The 16,222-nt window shown below is 46.3% G+C and overlaps 2 protein-coding genes across 6 annotated transcripts in view; both read left to right on the top strand.

Moving 5' to 3' along the window:
* Positions 1-5,845, top strand: part of GRAMD1C (GRAM domain containing 1C) — a 51,215-nt gene extending 45,370 nt beyond the window's left edge. For all 5 annotated transcript variants that reach the window (XM_064721904.1, XM_064721914.1, XM_064721931.1 and 2 more), the window contains exons 14-18: positions 645-824; positions 2,309-2,366; positions 2,867-2,977; positions 3,800-3,905; positions 5,635-5,845. In XM_064721904.1, the coding sequence (XP_064577974.1) occupies positions 645-824; positions 2,309-2,366; positions 2,867-2,977; positions 3,800-3,905; positions 5,635-5,712 (533 nt within the window). In that variant the 3' untranslated portion in view covers positions 5,713-5,845. The remainder of the gene's footprint in view (positions 1-644; positions 825-2,308; positions 2,367-2,866; positions 2,978-3,799; positions 3,906-5,634) is intronic.
* Positions 5,846-6,905: 1,060 nt separating this feature from the next.
* Positions 6,906-14,273, top strand: ZDHHC23 (zinc finger DHHC-type palmitoyltransferase 23). The gene is made up of 4 exons (XM_064721951.1): positions 6,906-7,047; positions 7,271-7,966; positions 8,698-8,865; positions 9,683-14,273. Exons 1-4 carry the CDS (start codon positions 6,941-6,943, stop codon positions 9,948-9,950), a joined length of 1,239 nt encoding a protein of 412 aa, XP_064578021.1. The 5' UTR covers positions 6,906-6,940; the 3' UTR covers positions 9,951-14,273.
* The last annotated feature ends 1,949 nt before the right edge of the window (positions 14,274-16,222 follow it).

The raw sequence follows: 16,222 nt of genomic DNA on the forward strand, positions 1-16,222 counted from the left end.
TGTACTTTTTTTTTTTTTGTCTGTCAAACCTGGCTCCTCAAAGAAAGGCTTGAAAAAAAGGCAACACCTAAGCAGTCTTAAAGACAGAACTTGCTCTGATCAGTGTATCTGCCAGTTCTGGGGTATGAAAGAAGCCTTGTGGCTAACAAGGGGCTCTTGTATACCTGGCCATAATGGCTTTCAGAAGGAAACCAGAGGAGCAGCAGGAAAGCTGTTATTCTCAGCTGGATGTGCTTATCTCTAAGAATTTCCTTGACTGTGCCTATGAGAAGAGAAGCAGTGGCACTTGGCAGGCTCCATGGATGTCTGTTCACAGCCTGGCCAGCCACTGCTGCAGGCTCACAGTCTAACACAATTTCAAGCCTCAGTCTAACAGTGTCTTGCAGTGCTCTTCCAACTGCTGTCTGGCATAGCATTGAACAATCCTGCCTGGTGCTGAGTGTGCACCACCTCTGCAGAGTGTTCCAAGTGCCCTCTAGAAAATAGAACAGGGGTGGAGGTCAGGGTGTAGTTCGCCAATTACCTGCTTTAAGTTCATATATTGGAAGGTGTGCTTGTTCCTCTCACTGCCACCTTGCATATCTCACAATTTGTCTTCAGCTTTCTTTTTGACACTTTGGTAACCTTATTTTTTTCCACTGCAGAATCAGATCTCCTAATGGAGGAATATGCAATTAATCAATCCATAGAAGACTCTGGGAAATTACTTGCTCTGAGACGAAGGCGACGCACTTTACACCGGGGTTTGGCAGAATCACTTCCCAAACGCTCTTCCCAGCATTCCTCTGGTGACCTGGGAGTAGAGTCCCAGGGCAGTTTAATAGGTAGGAATTTTTTATATCAAGTGTTTTCCAAAAGGTATGTTCAAGAAAGCATAACTCTTAAAACAGTGCAAGAGTAGCACTTGTGTATGTATTGCTCTTTTCTGTGACAGCAAATGCTTTAACAGGTTCAAGCTTCTTCAAGCTTGCATAAAGTATATTTGGAGCATGCATGATCACTTTTATCATAAGTATCTCGTGAAATTAAGGCTAATATCACCTTCAGTTTTAAAACAAACAAAAATCAACCAAAATCTTAAATACTGCTCTGTACCTGCACAGGTTTGAAAATGAGATTGGATCAGGGGAAATAAAACCTGATCCATGTAAAGTTTCTGAAAATTTTTTTTCTTCAAATAACTACACACACAGATGATGAGTTGGTTGAACTTTGCTACTTGGCTCTTGGCCCTGTCATCTCAGTTTTGGCTATTGATTTTTAATGTTAAGAAGTATGTTTCCCATATGCTTCTGTAATTTCTGGGTCACTGAAGTATTTCTTGCAGTTCTACTGCCCTTAGGCATGACAGACTTGGCCACCAGCATATACAACATTAGTTTCACCTAGGGAGATGAGGAACATCTGTGCACTAGTTTGCACTAGGGAGTGGTGGATTCCATGACCGAAGTTGAATTGTGAACTGTGAGGTAGGAGCAAGTACACTTCCCTAAAGAGGGAGACGACACTGTGTATAGATAGCACTGAGGGAATATTTGGATCAACAGCATGTGTAAAGGGCTCTACCTATGTGAAATTGCTTCCTAATTACTTAATTTTGCTACTGTTGCTCCACCTTTTCAAATGAGTGTGCCTCTGTGTGTATTACAGCTTTTATGTATGTCTATTGTGCAGGGTGGGATGTGCAAAATCAATTATATTTAAAGATAAGTGCGCCCACAGTGATAACTGCTCGGTTTGGAGAGAACAGGCACACTCTGTCCCTCAGTGTGTGATCCCTGATGCCTGCAGAACAGCAGGTGGCCTCCCGAAGGGATGTTTTCAGGACAATAAATAAACCACGCCAGTAAGGATGGGACAAGTTACAGGAAAATGTGACTGACACTGGTTGTCACAAAGATGAATGTGAGCAGGAGCGCAAGCAGGAGAGCCGCTTTGCAGCCTGTCTCTGCGGTGCGTGACCAGCAGCACGTTTGTGTGTTAGTAATGGATGGACTTAAACCCTCTCAGGCAATTCAGGTTTAATGTGACCATGGCCCAGTATTGTGTTCTCCCCAGCACAGTGGGTAGGGGGCATTCTGATGGAAGAGCCTAACTGTTCAGCCAGCTTCTCAGACATGATTGCAAAAATGCCTTGGTGAATGTTGGAGGTGGTCCTGTGCACCTACATGACCTGATTTTTTTTTCCATCAGAAGTTGTTGGGCTGTTCTGTGTGAAGTGCTGGGCACTGACATGTATCTATCTGCAGACATCCTTTAGGAATAGTCTTTAGTACTTTTTAACCTCCTTCTCTTCCCTGCCCTATAGGAAGGAAAAGAGATGCAGTAAGTAGGACCACCACCATCATTGTAGTAATGAGTGTCTTGTAAGTACTCACTTGCATTAAAGTGTTGCTTGACTCAAGCTCATCTTGTTTTTATCTATATTTGTTCCTCACTTTTATGTTAAGGTTGCATGTAGCATGATAAACTAATTTGAGTGGAACATGGGAATATAAAAGAGGAATGGATTGACTTGGAAATGACATGTGGGAAGGAAATGCTGACTTGTCAAACTAGTCTACCTTACAGGTTTACTTAGGTCTGATCCATTTAAAAAATAACGTCTAGAATCTACTCATTCATAATTTTAAAAGTTCCAAGAAGAGATACTGTTGTTATTTTTTGCTATTACCCAGCTTAATGGTAACTGCTAGGAATTGTTCAGATAGATACTAATTTTCAGTATAGTGCTGCCCCACACCTTTTTTCTCCCAGGATGCTGGGAGGATTCTGTTTCCTTTGCTGTCTTTAGCTATGATCTTGTGTTTGTAGCATTGCAAATGAAATTGTTGAAAAATTGATTTTTGTTCTTTTCTATCTACAGTTTGCTGCTCTTGGTCTTGCTGAATATAACACTGTTCCTCAAACTCTCAAAGATAGAGCATGCAGCTCAGTCCCTTTATCATGTCCAGCTTCAGGAGGAAAGCTCTTTGAAGTGAGTTCACAATCTTTGCTTGCTTTCTTTTTCAGCTTATGTGAGAATCTGATCTAAAAAATAAATTATAAACAATGAAATTGAGTGGTAAGTTTTCAGAAGTGGCTGGGGCTTGCTGTACTTCTGTGGTCTATGCTGAAATCCAGTGACATGTCTGACTGCATCTTGCAGTAATAAATTTCTTCTTTGACAAGCTGTTTTGGGAGAAATGTTAACCTTAGTTTGCATTTATCAGCTGCTGTGACTCATCTTCTGTGAATATCATAGTGCTGATCACAGAACTGAAGTGTTCGTCCTGTGTGAACCAGCATGTTCTCAACTGGAATGTTAAAGATTCATTTAGCTTTTTAGCTTCTCTCTGTGAGTCCCCTAAATCTCCTCTCCTTCACAAATTTCCATGTTAGGTGCCTTTTTTACTCAGGCGCAGAAAGATGTTGCTTCCTCTTGAATACAGTATCAAGAAAAAAGTTAAAACCCATATCCTGATTTTGAGTCTGGAAGGGATGTGGGGACCTCCCATAGTGACAGAACTGGTTAGCGCGACTTTCTTCTTAAGAAGGCTCTTGCTCCCTGAAGTGTGGACTGTACATTGTAAACATAATGTGAGCACAGTTTTTTCTTGGTGGCTGTTGCCTGTAAAGGTCTGAGGTACTGGCTTCAAGCAGACAGGTATTGGAATTCAACTGCAGGCAGCTTTGTATGTGGCTTTTGTAAGAGGATGCTCTCAGCAATGGCAGAGCAATGGTAGCAGAGAACAGTTGCTTTTAAAAAGGCATTGGGGTGCATGCTTCATGTTTCTGATGTTATCTCAATCTTTTTCAGCATATCCCCAGAAATTGTATCAAAAGAGGAGATACCTCAATATGATAAGGAACAGGTTAAACATGTGAAGGGAGTTTTAAGAGACTCAATTGAAATGCTTGAGCAGGTAGGTCTGAAAATCTTTCCTGGTGATGTTTATTCTTGCACATCCTGGTGATGTTCTTGTACATCTTTTCTCCCTTGTGTTATCATAGCTTGATGTGGTCTGGTGCTAGATAAAGTTTTCTTGATCTGTTTTGCCCCAGGCTTGAGTTTAGTTAACAGGCAGTGCTTATGTTTCTGATGTTTCGGATCGCTTTGGTTTTGAATTTGTTTCTTGGAGGGTTGGGTTTTTTTTTTTTTTTTTTTTTTGGATGGTTGGTTTTTGTTTGGGTTTGTTTGTGGGTGGGTTTGTTTTGTTTTGTTTTTTGTTGGTTTGAGTTTCTTATTTGACTAAGATATAAGTATCCATGTCAGTTTTCTTAAACTTGTCATGTTCTTAAGAGAAGATGTGTTAATGCAGTTCTGAATCATGACAAAGCAAAGACTGGACTATTTTAAAACAGATTCCCTTTTCTAAGAACGCTCATATTAAGATTTGTGAAGTGTTTTCCCATCTTACGATGGAATTTCTTCATTCAGGTTTATCCTGGCATTTGTTCCCCACTACTCCTCTAGATATTGGCAAGGGCTTCATTTAGCTTTGATATCAAGGGGTCACCTAATCTCCAGTGAAAAATAAATAATTTCTGCAGACCATATGTTTCTGAGAGACTCCACAGAAGAAAATCCTCCTTCACAGTAACTTAAAATTTCAGGCTCTTGTATACTACAGACAAAAAAAAGGTTAAATATTGTTGTGTGTCTCTGATCATGAAGCCCATGACTGTTAAATCCTTACAATCCCTAGACTGAAAATTCAACTCAGTACCTGAAGGACAGTAAATTCATGCTTTAGTTTTTACTTACTACTCAGGAATGTTCTGATTTTAACTTCATTGATTATATCTTGAAATGCGATGGAATAAATTATTAGTTTAGGAAAGCTGAAGGAGGAGTTCGCATGTACCTTTCTCCATTGTTTGCTCTTTGTTCTTCCATGAAAGTACCCATGTCAATTTTCTCCACTGAAGGAGCTTAGAAAAAGAAGCCATTTCTTACGCTCCTTGTTTAGAGGTGTCTCTGCATGTACAGCTGCTATTAATCTGTTAATTAACCACTTTGATCACAACTTGAAAAAGCCTAAGAGCTGCAAGTTTCACTTTAGAGATTAAATTTTCTGGTTTTCATGCCATTTTTATTTTCTCGGCTTACGATTCAAACAGTTCCTAATTCTGAAGTGTTAAGTGTTTTTTGAACACACAGTGTAAAAAAAAGAAAGGTGAGAATTTAGCCACCTTTTTCATCCAGAATGACATTTTTTGTCTGGAAGTCCTGAAGCATCTTAATGCTTGATACCTTGTGTTTTCTGAGAGTTGTCAATAACCTAAACATGTTTTGTGCACCAAAATGCACTAGGAGGGTCAGGTAGTATAAGAAAATTCATGTTGTGCTGCCATGTTCCTTGGAGTATTTGCACTGAACATTATCTGTGACTAAAAATGAGTGGAGTGGTTTATCTGTGCTGTTGTCTGGTGAGGTGTTAAGACTTTATCATCCTGGACTGTTAGTATTTATAAACTCTACAGAATGTAGCTGTTAGGAGAGCACAGTAAGCTGTTTATGGAAACAGGGAGGAGGAAATCACATGAAATCTTTAAAAGAAAATGAGGAGGGAGACTTTATTTTCCTGATATTTCACCCATGCAGGAGACTGACTTAAGTAATTGGTGGGGGGGTGGATTGTATCTCCACAGCTGAAGATTTCCCTTTCCATGCTCCAAAGAAGCTTTGACCACTTGAACAGGACACAGAGCAGCAAGACTGAGAGTTAATAGCCACATCAGCTTTTCATTCAAGATGCTGGAAGAACAGATGTGTGTGTGAGGACTTGTGGGGTAGGGACTGTAACTGTCTCCTCTGGACTCTTTACTGTTGCACAGAATAAAAGGTTTGTGGAAGAAGTAAGTCGGGTTCTGCATTGCCATAGCTTGGCAGTCTTGTCTCTCCTGCCAGCCTTCTTCCCTGGGGAGCTTCAATTCCAAACAGTGCAGAGTGCTTGGATCCATCCCAGGGTGAGTGAGTGAGGGCAGTTGTACTGCTGGTGAATGGATCTAAACATTTCAGAGGGAAAAACACCCTTGGCAGAGAACTGGGCTTGTCTCTTACAAAATTGCAGCTTTTTATGTCAACGTAGGAAAATGACCATCAGTGAAGAGTGTTTTGGAGAAAAAGGAATGTTAGTGGATTCACAGCCACAGGATCTTCATAGGCTTTTTTTAGCCATGGGGACCTTGTGAAAGAAGTCACCATCTTAACGATGAATATGCCTAAGATTAATTAACAGGAAAGGGTTTGAGATCTCTTGCATACTGCAAGCTTTGGCAGGCTGCCTTCTGCCATATGTTTCCAGCTCTCCCAGAGAAATTTCAGCTCTCGGTGTTTTCCCTCTATCAAGGGCTGTGCTTCAGCGTGGTGTGCCCACTGATGATGAAACTCCTCTTCATGTGCTTCAAGCGTTTTCCAAGCAGGTTGAGGGAAAGAAGATGAATACAGAAAGAAAATCCCAGAAAATGCAAGGGCCCCCTCCCTCGAATTTGGGCTATGCTAGGAGGGCAGCGCTCGCTCGGGCGGTGCGCAGCCCGTGGGGCAGTGGTGCAGACACAGGTGTGGGGAGAGGAGGGGGTGCAGACACAGGTGGGGGGGGGTGCGGGGGGCAGCTTTTCCCGGCCCCGTGTCCAGCCCCGGGCAGCGGGGGCGGCCCGGGCCCGCGACGCCGCCCCGCCGGCCGCCACCTGTTGCGCTGCCCCTTTAAGGCAGGTGCCCCCGCGTGACGGCGGCGCCGCCCCCCACGCGCCCATTGGCGCGCGCCGCCGTCAGGTGGACGGTCCGGGCGGGGGCGCCGCCCCCCACACACCTCGGGGCGCGCGCGACCAATGGCGGGCGGGCGCTGCGGCGGGGGCGGGGCCGCGGGGCGGGGGCGGTGGCGCGCGCGGGGCACCTGAGGCGGCGGCGGCGGGAGCCGCTCCCGGCCCCGCGGGAGGGACGGGGCGGGCGGCGGCAATGGAGGAGCCGCTCTGCTGCTGCGAGTACGTGGACCGGCGCGGCCGGCGCAACCACCTGGCGGCGTGCTGCTGCGACTGCGAGGAGCTGGACGACGGCTGCGACAGGTACCGGCTCCGCGACCCTCGGGGGCCGCCGACTGCGGGACACGCTCCCGGCGGCGGCGGCGTCCCCGCGGGGCTGCCGCCCTGAGGGCGGGATAGCCGCGCCCCGCTTCCCGGGAAACTTGTCGGGAGAGAGGAAAGGGGAGGCGGCGGGAGCGGGACGGGGCGGGGGGGGGGAGCGCGGCCGTCCCGGTGCCAGCCGGCGCTGTGCTTCCCGCGCTCGCAGGTGGCTGACGTGCAGATCCCTGCCCCCGGGAGCGCTGGAGAGGATCGCCGACACCATCGCGGACCGGCTGCGGGTCCCCTGGTTCTCGGGGGCCGTGAAGATCAACGTCAGCCTCGTGCCGCCGCTCGTCCTGCTGCCCGTCTTCCTCCACGTCGCCGCCCTGCACTTCCTGCTGGGGCTCATCATCCTGACGTCCCTGCCCGTTGTGGTGCTGTGGTATTACTACCTCACCCACCGGAGGAAGGAACGGACTCTGTTCTTCTTGAGCCTGGGGCTCTTCTCCTTGGGATATATGTACTATGTGTTTCTCCGGGAGGTGGTTCCCCGGGGCCACGTGGAGCATTCCCAGGTGGTCACTCTCACGTGCGGGTTAATTCTTATGCTTGCAGCCCTGTCTCGAGCCAAGAAGGACCCTGGCTACCTTCCCATCCCAGCAGGCAACGAGAAGCCATCGCACCAGGGTTTGCACAACAAGAGTATTAGAGGGAGCTCCGGCGGGCTCCATGGCATCTCAGGTGCTGCCAGCAGTCGTGCTGTGAATGGGGAGGCTAAAGGTTATTGCAGCATGTCAGCTGAGCAGCCAGCAGGTGTGAAGAAGGACTGGTGCACTAAATGCCAGCTGGTCAGGCCAGCCCGAGCAGGCCACTGCCGGCTTTGTGGCAGGTGCGTGAGGAGGCTGGACCATCACTGTGTCTGGTAGGTTTTGCACGGCTGAGGCTCCCCGTGTTCTCTCTCCGAGTTCCCTCCTTTTTACAGTAAGCTTCTTTTTTTACAGTCCCTGACAAATAGAGTTGCTTTTTGCTATGTGCAAGACCTTATGACACTCTTTAAATACAAAAAGCTTTGTATTTACCCTTTAAAAGAGCATTTAGAATAACTGTTCATTCTAAGTGGGTTGAGCTGATAGCTGAAAGCTTCTACAGCATACTTCAGAATTGCTTTTACTTCTCTACTGTTTTTCATCAGTTTGGGATTCTTTTTGCTGTGGGTTTTCTTGGATTTGTTTTTTTTTTTTTTGTTTGTTTGTTTGTTTTATACTTGGTCTGTAGAGCACTAGTAATCCTGCAGTTAAGGTGCATTAGCACTCTCCTGGGGCAAGGGACCCCAAAGCTACCTTTTGGGTGTTCCTGTGGTGCTGGAACCAAGGGGGCAGTAGGGTGTAATGTATCTCAGCAAAGGATACTACCCCTGCTTAAAACTTGATGCAAACAGTCTGCTGCTGTTACCCTACAGGTCTATTGTCTTGTGTTTGTAACTTTTCTATATAAAGTTATAAAGTTTTCTTGAACATTTTTCAAAGTTCTTAGCCTGTGTCGACTGCAAGTACCTTGGAAATCAGGTTCTCTGACAGCTGGGGGAGGAAGAAGAAATAGAACACTGTTTCTTTTCTTTTTTTAAGCAAAGTAATCTTTTCTTTCATTTTGGAGGATTAACAGCTGCGTAGGGGAGCAGAACCATCAAGCTTTCATCCTTGCACTCTCCTTCTTCATGCTCACCTCTGTGTATGGGATTACCTTGACCCTGCACACCATCTGTAGGGGCCGAAGTCTGTTTGTGGCATTGTTCTACTGCCCCGGGGCCTATTCTGACTACAGGTGAGATGTCTGTCTGGGAGAGCTGTGGTGGGAGCAGGCTTGCTCAGGCAGCTTAGCTCCTGTCCCTCATTCTGCTGGTTGTCAGACCTGATCACAAAGCGTTCCCTAAAATACTCTGGAAAGCAAAGATGTGTTTCTGCTTTTGCCAAGGTGGGCAGCCTGAGACTTAGAGAGAGCTCAGTATTTATGTGGAAAAAGTGGAAGGAGCTAGGATTTGAAGTATTTATTGTGTTATGTATAGATGTAGTTCTAGATATCTATGCCCCTGCCCGATGCACGTAATGGTCTGACAGCTTGGAATCCACATGCTCTCTCTCTCTCCCTCTCATTCCTTACTATTTATCTAGTGAATGTCCTCCAAGCTGTCTGCCTAGAACATGCTCTGTCTGGCAGTGAAGGTGGTGGGAGCTATTGGACAGGAGTTCAGAGACAGCACTACCACAGATGGGCAGAGTACTGATAGTACTCAAGTGACTCTTCCTTCCTCTACTCCATCTCGTGACCTGTAGAGTGAGAGCGTCCTGGGGTCCTTAAGTGAGGCCTGAGCACCATTACAACACAAAGAGTGAAGAGCTAGGTTGTGTGACAGCAATGTGTAAGAGTAGCTCTGCTAGCAGTAAAAGCTCTCATTAAGTAAACCCTGAAGCTTTAATTTTGAGAAAGCCTTTAAGGATTATCTGATGAAAGCAGCAAAGTGAGATCACTGTGGCAGATGTAGACAGGGATTTGAAAGGATAGTGATTACCAGGGAAAGTCACTTTAAAGCAGCTGCTCCTGTACTAAATGGCTTCCTTCCCATCTTTTTCCCTGCTTCAAGCTCTGCTCTGTCGTTCACCTGTGTGTGGTACTGTGCCATTGTAACAGCTGGCATGGGATACATCCTCCTTATCCAGCTGTTGAACATCAGCTACAACGTGACTGAGAGGGAAGCTCGGCTGGCTCTGCGGGACAACACTGGGCGCAGGCTGCTGGGTGGGTTAGTGATAGACACTGGCCAGTACAACAGGGGACTCCTGTGCAACTGGGGCCACTTCCTGAGCCTGGGGGCTTCTCCTCCACAGCGCTCTGCCGAGGACATCGTGTGACACCCTCGTTCTGCAGATGGCGTTGTGTCATGGCTCACTGACTTTGTTTAGCAGGGGAGCAGCCCCTCCCGCCAGGACTCCTCCTCACACAACCTTTCCTCGTGGTCTTTATGTGGGCTGTCCCCTCACTGACAACAGCAGATGTTTTCCCTGGTGGAATGGTTCTTCACATGCTGTCAGCCAGCAATAGGATGCAGAAAGCAGTAAGCCATATGTGCAGGTGGGGAGAGGAGGAGCCTGCTGCCTTTTATCACCGTGGGAAACAGCAAGAAGAGCACAAGGTTTTGAGAACTTGAGTTTCCCTTAGATGTGAATACTGGCATCAGGAGGAAGCCCTGCTGCTGGGCTTCAGAGAGTGCACTGGTTCCTACAAAGGTTAAGGAATCCCTGGATTTGTACCTATGTGTGCCATTTTGGAGATGTCAGAAGACACAGATAACAGATGGAGCCCTGCAGAAACCGGTCTCTTGGGCTAGAGGAGACTGTCTAGGCAGTCACTGGGCAGTGCTCTCCTCTCTGGTGCATTTATTTATTTATTTATTTTTACTATCTCTGATTCCATCCAGCTGTGTACATGCTTCTATTAAGTGCCTTTGTGAGCTACATTCCTGTAGGACTTTGTATGATCTCTTCACCTCTTGACCCCTAAAGTTGTTATTCCATCCCTGTCTGTCTAAATGAGTGAAAAGAGATCCCGTTGTTCTTTCTGCAAGCCGGGTCTGTATTGGTTTGAAGGCTTTGCTCATCTCCCTCAAAGTGTTTCTGCTCTGATTATGGGTTGTGACATGTGACAGCAGGTAAATACACCAAGTAAGGAGTTTTGAAGCAACATGTGAAGTGAACTTTGAGGGCAAAAGAAGAGTGCTGTCTGTCTGGTATTAGTGTAGCTTTACCTTCATCCTATGTCTGTGGGAGAGTAGGCAGTTCTGCTTTGGTAAGTAGCATCTCAGTTGTGTTGCTGTCGGCACAGTGATCTTGTCTCCTCTCGGCCCGGTTACGGTGGAGCTGCCTGACTATAGATCTGATTTCTCAAGCCAAGAAGCCAAGGAACAGATCAACCCTAAGGTACATAGGAAGAGATGGAGGATGTGTTGGAGGTGTTTGTTTTTGGGATAGATGACCTGTACTGGCAGGTAAATGAACCTGTTAAAATGTGCTCTGCAAGAATGCCATTTTTTCCTCATCAGCCTGCAACTGTATTATGGCCTGGACTTGAGCTTCAGCCAAAATAACAAGGTTTTGGTGGCAGGTTTCTGGATTTCAGGGTGGGATTTTTTGTGGTTTTTTGGTTGAAGCCCTTTATGTATGCCGTTGGCCCTGCAGTAACAGGAGAGGTCTGGCTGGAAGAGCTGGGGACTGTGGCACAAGAATTTCAGGTTGGGCCTAAGTTGCAAAAGCAGAGATGGAGCTTTGTTCCTAGCTGTGGTGTTTTCAGATGTGTGCAGTGTGCGTGGGTCATGCCTGCCCCTGAGTGCATGGGCGTGGCAGGCAGCTGGGGGATGTTGGGCAAGTGATGCACATTCACTGTGCTGCTGTGCAGTAGCTTTGAAGAATAAATGGATGGTGCATGATGCCAAAAGAAAGCAGGGGCTGTCTGTTGGGATCCCTGCCATATTTTTTGAGTGCTTCTCATGATATGTCCCAGTTCAGGTAAAGACTGTGTTGCTTTTTGCTCTGTTTGGTTTCCTGAAGTGGCACATTTTATAACCAGCAGATAATTAAGGAGCAGCTGCATTTGGAATGTGGCTATACAGTTACTGAATTTCCCTTATTTCCTTCCCCTTTTCATCCAGTAAAGCAGTTCTTTATAAGGAGGTAAAGGGACAGCTCTTTTGCTTCCTACCTCCAACCAAGCACAGCAGAAAGTTCTGACCACTTTCTTGACTCGAATGTGAATAAAAAAGTATGCAGCTGGACTGTGCAAAGTGTTACTTTATGACCTTCTGTTTGGAGCTTGAAGCATGATCCTAGGAGTTCAAATTGAGTCAAAGTTGCTTCCACTTGAGTTGTCTGTAAATGTTTCCATGGCACATATGTATATTGTGATGCCTGCCGAGATGATGTCAAGCTTGGCAACCCTGGAGATAAGGATGCTGTGGTCTAGGAGGATCTTCTTAGATCTTACCCTGCTGGCACTGAGGAAGATAAAGGCAGAAGGACCTCCTGGGCCAAATGAACCCCTGCAGTGGAGACAGCCAATTTGTCCATCTCTGTGTGCTGCACGCACAGGAATCAATCATGCACCTACAGGCTGAACAAGCTCTGGGAGCTTTTGCAGGTTTGAGATAAGTGATTTCTCAGAGTCCTGCTACTCCTGGCTGGGAGAAAGCAGAGCAGATCACAGGGTGCTTCCCTGGCACTGCTAACCCTGTGGTGCTCACTTACTCCCACAGGCAGAGATTGGTTTCACCTTTGCAGCCTGTCTGTCACTGTTGCTTTGTCCCTTGTCTCTTAGTGAGTGGGAGGTTTCATCTGAGCTGCTTACACTGAGACTCTCTCTGTTCTCCCAGGCAGTGTGGAATTTGGACTGCAGATCAGAACAAAGGACCTGAGACTGATGTAACCATTCCATACCTTGGTCAAATATGCTCCAGTAGAGTGGGGGCAAAGTGCTAAAGTAAATTTCATTTTTTGCCCTGGCTCCAGGGGGAACTGAAACCATTCAGGGCACTAAAAGATTGCAAGGATGGAGTTTTTCTAGGAGGAAAATGCAGTGCTGTTTCCTCAGTGAACAGGAGGTTCAGGTGGCTGTCATCTGCATAGTAATGGTGACTCTTTCTTTAACGGCATGGCATTGGTTTACCTCTTCTTCCTGAAAGGATTTGCTTTGTGAACGCATTAGCAGATGAGAAGCATAAAGTAATGGGATATTTTAAAGGCATCTAAATGGGCGGAAGAGTTTCAGTCCCTTCAGATGCATACGTGGGAAGTCTCCTTTTAACATCCCTGAGAATTAGCAGGAGACCCTTGGAGGGTAATGCTTCCTTTCCAGTTATTGCAAGGGTGAACTGTATGATCTGGCGTCTTCAGGAACAGTTTATTCTCTGTGTAATTTCCTGTTGAGCTTGGTACTGACCATGCTGGTAGAAAAATGTTAAAATCTAGGCATACAGAGTCAGTCCTTGGGCTCCCTGAGTTAGTAGCTGCCTAAATCCATGCTGCCTGGGGGTTGGAGCAGTGGGAGCAGCCTGCATGTGACAGGGGACTTGTGGGTTGTGTGTGGCCTTCAGGCAAGGACCAGTGTCTCACCTGTAAGCTGTGTGCCTGGCAGTGCAGAAAACAGTACCCTGCTGGCTCTTGATCATTTTCCCTGTGTGTGAAGAGAGGACCTAAAGCTGACCAAGAGCAGGGAAGGATTTTGGTAATAGCCAGCCCTGATGTTTTTCCACCCAGACTTTGAAAGTTAGTTTATCTTGCTTTACCCATGGCCTTTTAAGAGGCATTTGTTGTTTCACAAAGTGTGGATTTCGGCAGACCAGGCAGCTCTTAGGGGCCCAGGATTCTGGTTTTGCTGGTGTTGTAGTGTTACGCCCTCTGTGTCCAAGTGCCATCACCCCACTGTTTGGTGTCTGTAGTAGGAACAGTGCATCATTAGATACATCCTGTAAGTGGTGGCTTGGCACTCTTTAACTGTGTCTTCCTGCATTGTGCTTTTTTGTAGGCGAGTCACAGGTCCCCACGTTGACTGTTTCTCCATTTAACTTGTCCTCAAATGACAAAAGTCACTGGTGAGCCTGAGCTAGTGCTGCTTGTGACTCCTAATCACATTTCAGCCTTCATGCGATGATGGTGCTTTTTTTCCCCTTCAAAGTAGGTTGCTTTCAAGTGTCTTAATGAAACCATTTGCTGTAAAATTTCTTCTGAAGATAAAATGGATACTGCCTCACTGCCTAATGTCTTAATAATGTGCTTGGTTTTTTCCTCCTATATGAATGTATATTGCCTCATTAAGACAGGAAGTGTGTGTGATTATGGATGTGTTTTCCTGTATTCCTTTCAGTGAAAAATTCTACAGTTACCTAGGATTTACTTTTTTGCCACTACCAGGAAGATCCTGCAGCAAAAATCTGTTTGCAGACAGGTGAGCTTCTTTGTCAAATGTGGGAATTCAGCCTCCCAAGATCTTGTCTTTATGGAATTCCTCTACTGATAATGTGAAGAGTGATGGGCTCTAGATGAAAGTGGAAAGTATTTTTTTTTAAACCTGAGTTTTAGGAAGAAATTTTGTGAAACATTTGTGAGCTTTTTTGAAGAGACTGATGTGTGTATGTTTATGTCCATTTTGCATCATGTTCAGTGTTTCCAAATGGGTATCAAATGAATCAAAATAAATTAATGGAAATGATCTGTGGAGTGGCCTGTTGATTTATGCTGACACATGCAGGCAAGCTGAAATATCAAAAGCTGCCACTACCTCATGGCTATTCAGCTGAGAGCTGGACTTGGCAATAAGGGAGCAAAGGGCTAAGGAGAACTTGGGAAACAAATGTTTGTCCAGTTCTGCAAAGGTTGACCTTTGGGTTTGTTGGTGGTGAGATGAGAGACCTGCTGGCAGTTCTCAGCATCCTGGAGACATTCCCTCATGGTAGCAATTCATCCTATGAGCAATGCATTATCAGTATCTGAGCAGGTTCCAGGCTTTTTTATCCTGTGTCTTGCTTTCCCTCTGACGCCTGCCCACATAATACACCCAGAACCCCAAAAAGGAACAACCTCTTGCTTTGAACTCTTTTCTAAGCCATATTTGGAAATTATATAGCATATTCTCCTTGTAGATAGTGGGAAGAGATGTAACCTTTAATTCTGTTGGTATCTTGGGACTGGTGCTGAAAGTCAAGATAACTTTTAATGAGTAGATTCACAGGTGCCTTTGATTGTTCAGGAGCTCACCTTTGATTTGCTGTGGTACTTCTGTCTGCTGCTCAGCTGTTTGTTTGAAGATAACTTTGCACTGCTGACAGCAAGGACCTTCCAGCAGGGTTTTAGTTGGATGAGACTGGTGTTTGCAGAAGGTTGTCAGACTTGTACACCCAAGCATGACCAGCTTTAACTCCAGTGCTGTTGATGGGGACATAAGACACTTCTGTCTCCCCCTAGCTTTTATTTTTTTCCCTGTTGCAGCTTGCTGTGCTGGCCCTGCAGAGCAGGGCCATGCCTGGAATGGCAGCTCCTGTGCTGGGAAGGCCAAGGTCCACTGCTGGGGCAGGTGCCTGTAATGGGTAACAGGCTTGCAAATATGTGGGCTGTGTATCACACTGCAGTTGTCCATGGACCCCTCCCAGGCTAACTACTGTTCCTCCCTGCCTGGGGGGAGGAGTGGAAATTGTTTAATATTTCAGGCACCCTTTCAGATCCAGTTTGTGCAGGGCCTGGGGGACTTGGAAGTGACTGGTGTACAGATTTAATGAGAAGATGGTATTTCTGTGGTTAAGGTTTTTGGGAAGCTGTGTTAAAATGCTGTAAGGGCAGGGGTCTTGCTAGAGGATGTGGAGTTTGCAATCACTTCAAGGTTCTGTATTTGGTGTTGTACTGCTGTAAAAGTCCTCCCCCCACCCCTGTGCAAGAGAAGGAAAGCCTGGCTGTGCAGCCACCTCCCTCTCTTGCTAAGAAAAGCAAGGAGCTGACAGGCAGGAGTGTGCCTGAGCTGTGAGTGTGGGCTGATGACCAGCATTAAGGCACTGACATCTGCATCTAGCCAAGTGTTGGAGCAGGAGGAATGCTCTGGCACAACTGCAAGCTGAAGCTGTTTCCTTGGTCTGACAAGCTCTCATGTCACTCTCCTGTGGGAGCTCCAATTTGCAAAACACCAACATGGTGCCAGGGATTTTGGGGGTATCCTGTGCGTCATCTGGCACAGCCTTGCTTCTGCCAAGGAGATAGGAGTTGTTTCAGCCAAGTGTGCATCAGTAAGGAAGTCAAGGGGCTTCTCATGTCCCTTTTGATTTAGACCATGTTCAGTATGAATTTGCCCAATCCCTGAAGATCATCCCTGTCCCTCAGCTGGATCTAGCAGAGGCTCCAGCTCCATGCTTGCACTGGCAGTAGGCTAGGGCTATCAAAGCACAGCTCCTGGATCTTCTTTTGGCTTCTTGCTGCTGCAACTGTCTAACCAAAGAGCATCTTGTCAGGACAATCTTTCAAAGCTACTAGGAATAGAAGGAAACCCTGGAAGGTAAGAGTATTGGAAGCAAAGGACAGTTTCCAAAGTGTTGACTGTACTTCAAGTTCTTTGGAGGCAACAAAGCCCCACATAAGAGGCATTATTTTCATGG

The sequence above is a fragment of the Zonotrichia leucophrys genome, chromosome 1 (assembly GCF_028769735.1).
Source record: "Zonotrichia leucophrys gambelii isolate GWCS_2022_RI chromosome 1, RI_Zleu_2.0, whole genome shotgun sequence".
NCBI lineage: Eukaryota > Metazoa > Chordata > Aves > Passeriformes > Passerellidae > Zonotrichia > Zonotrichia leucophrys.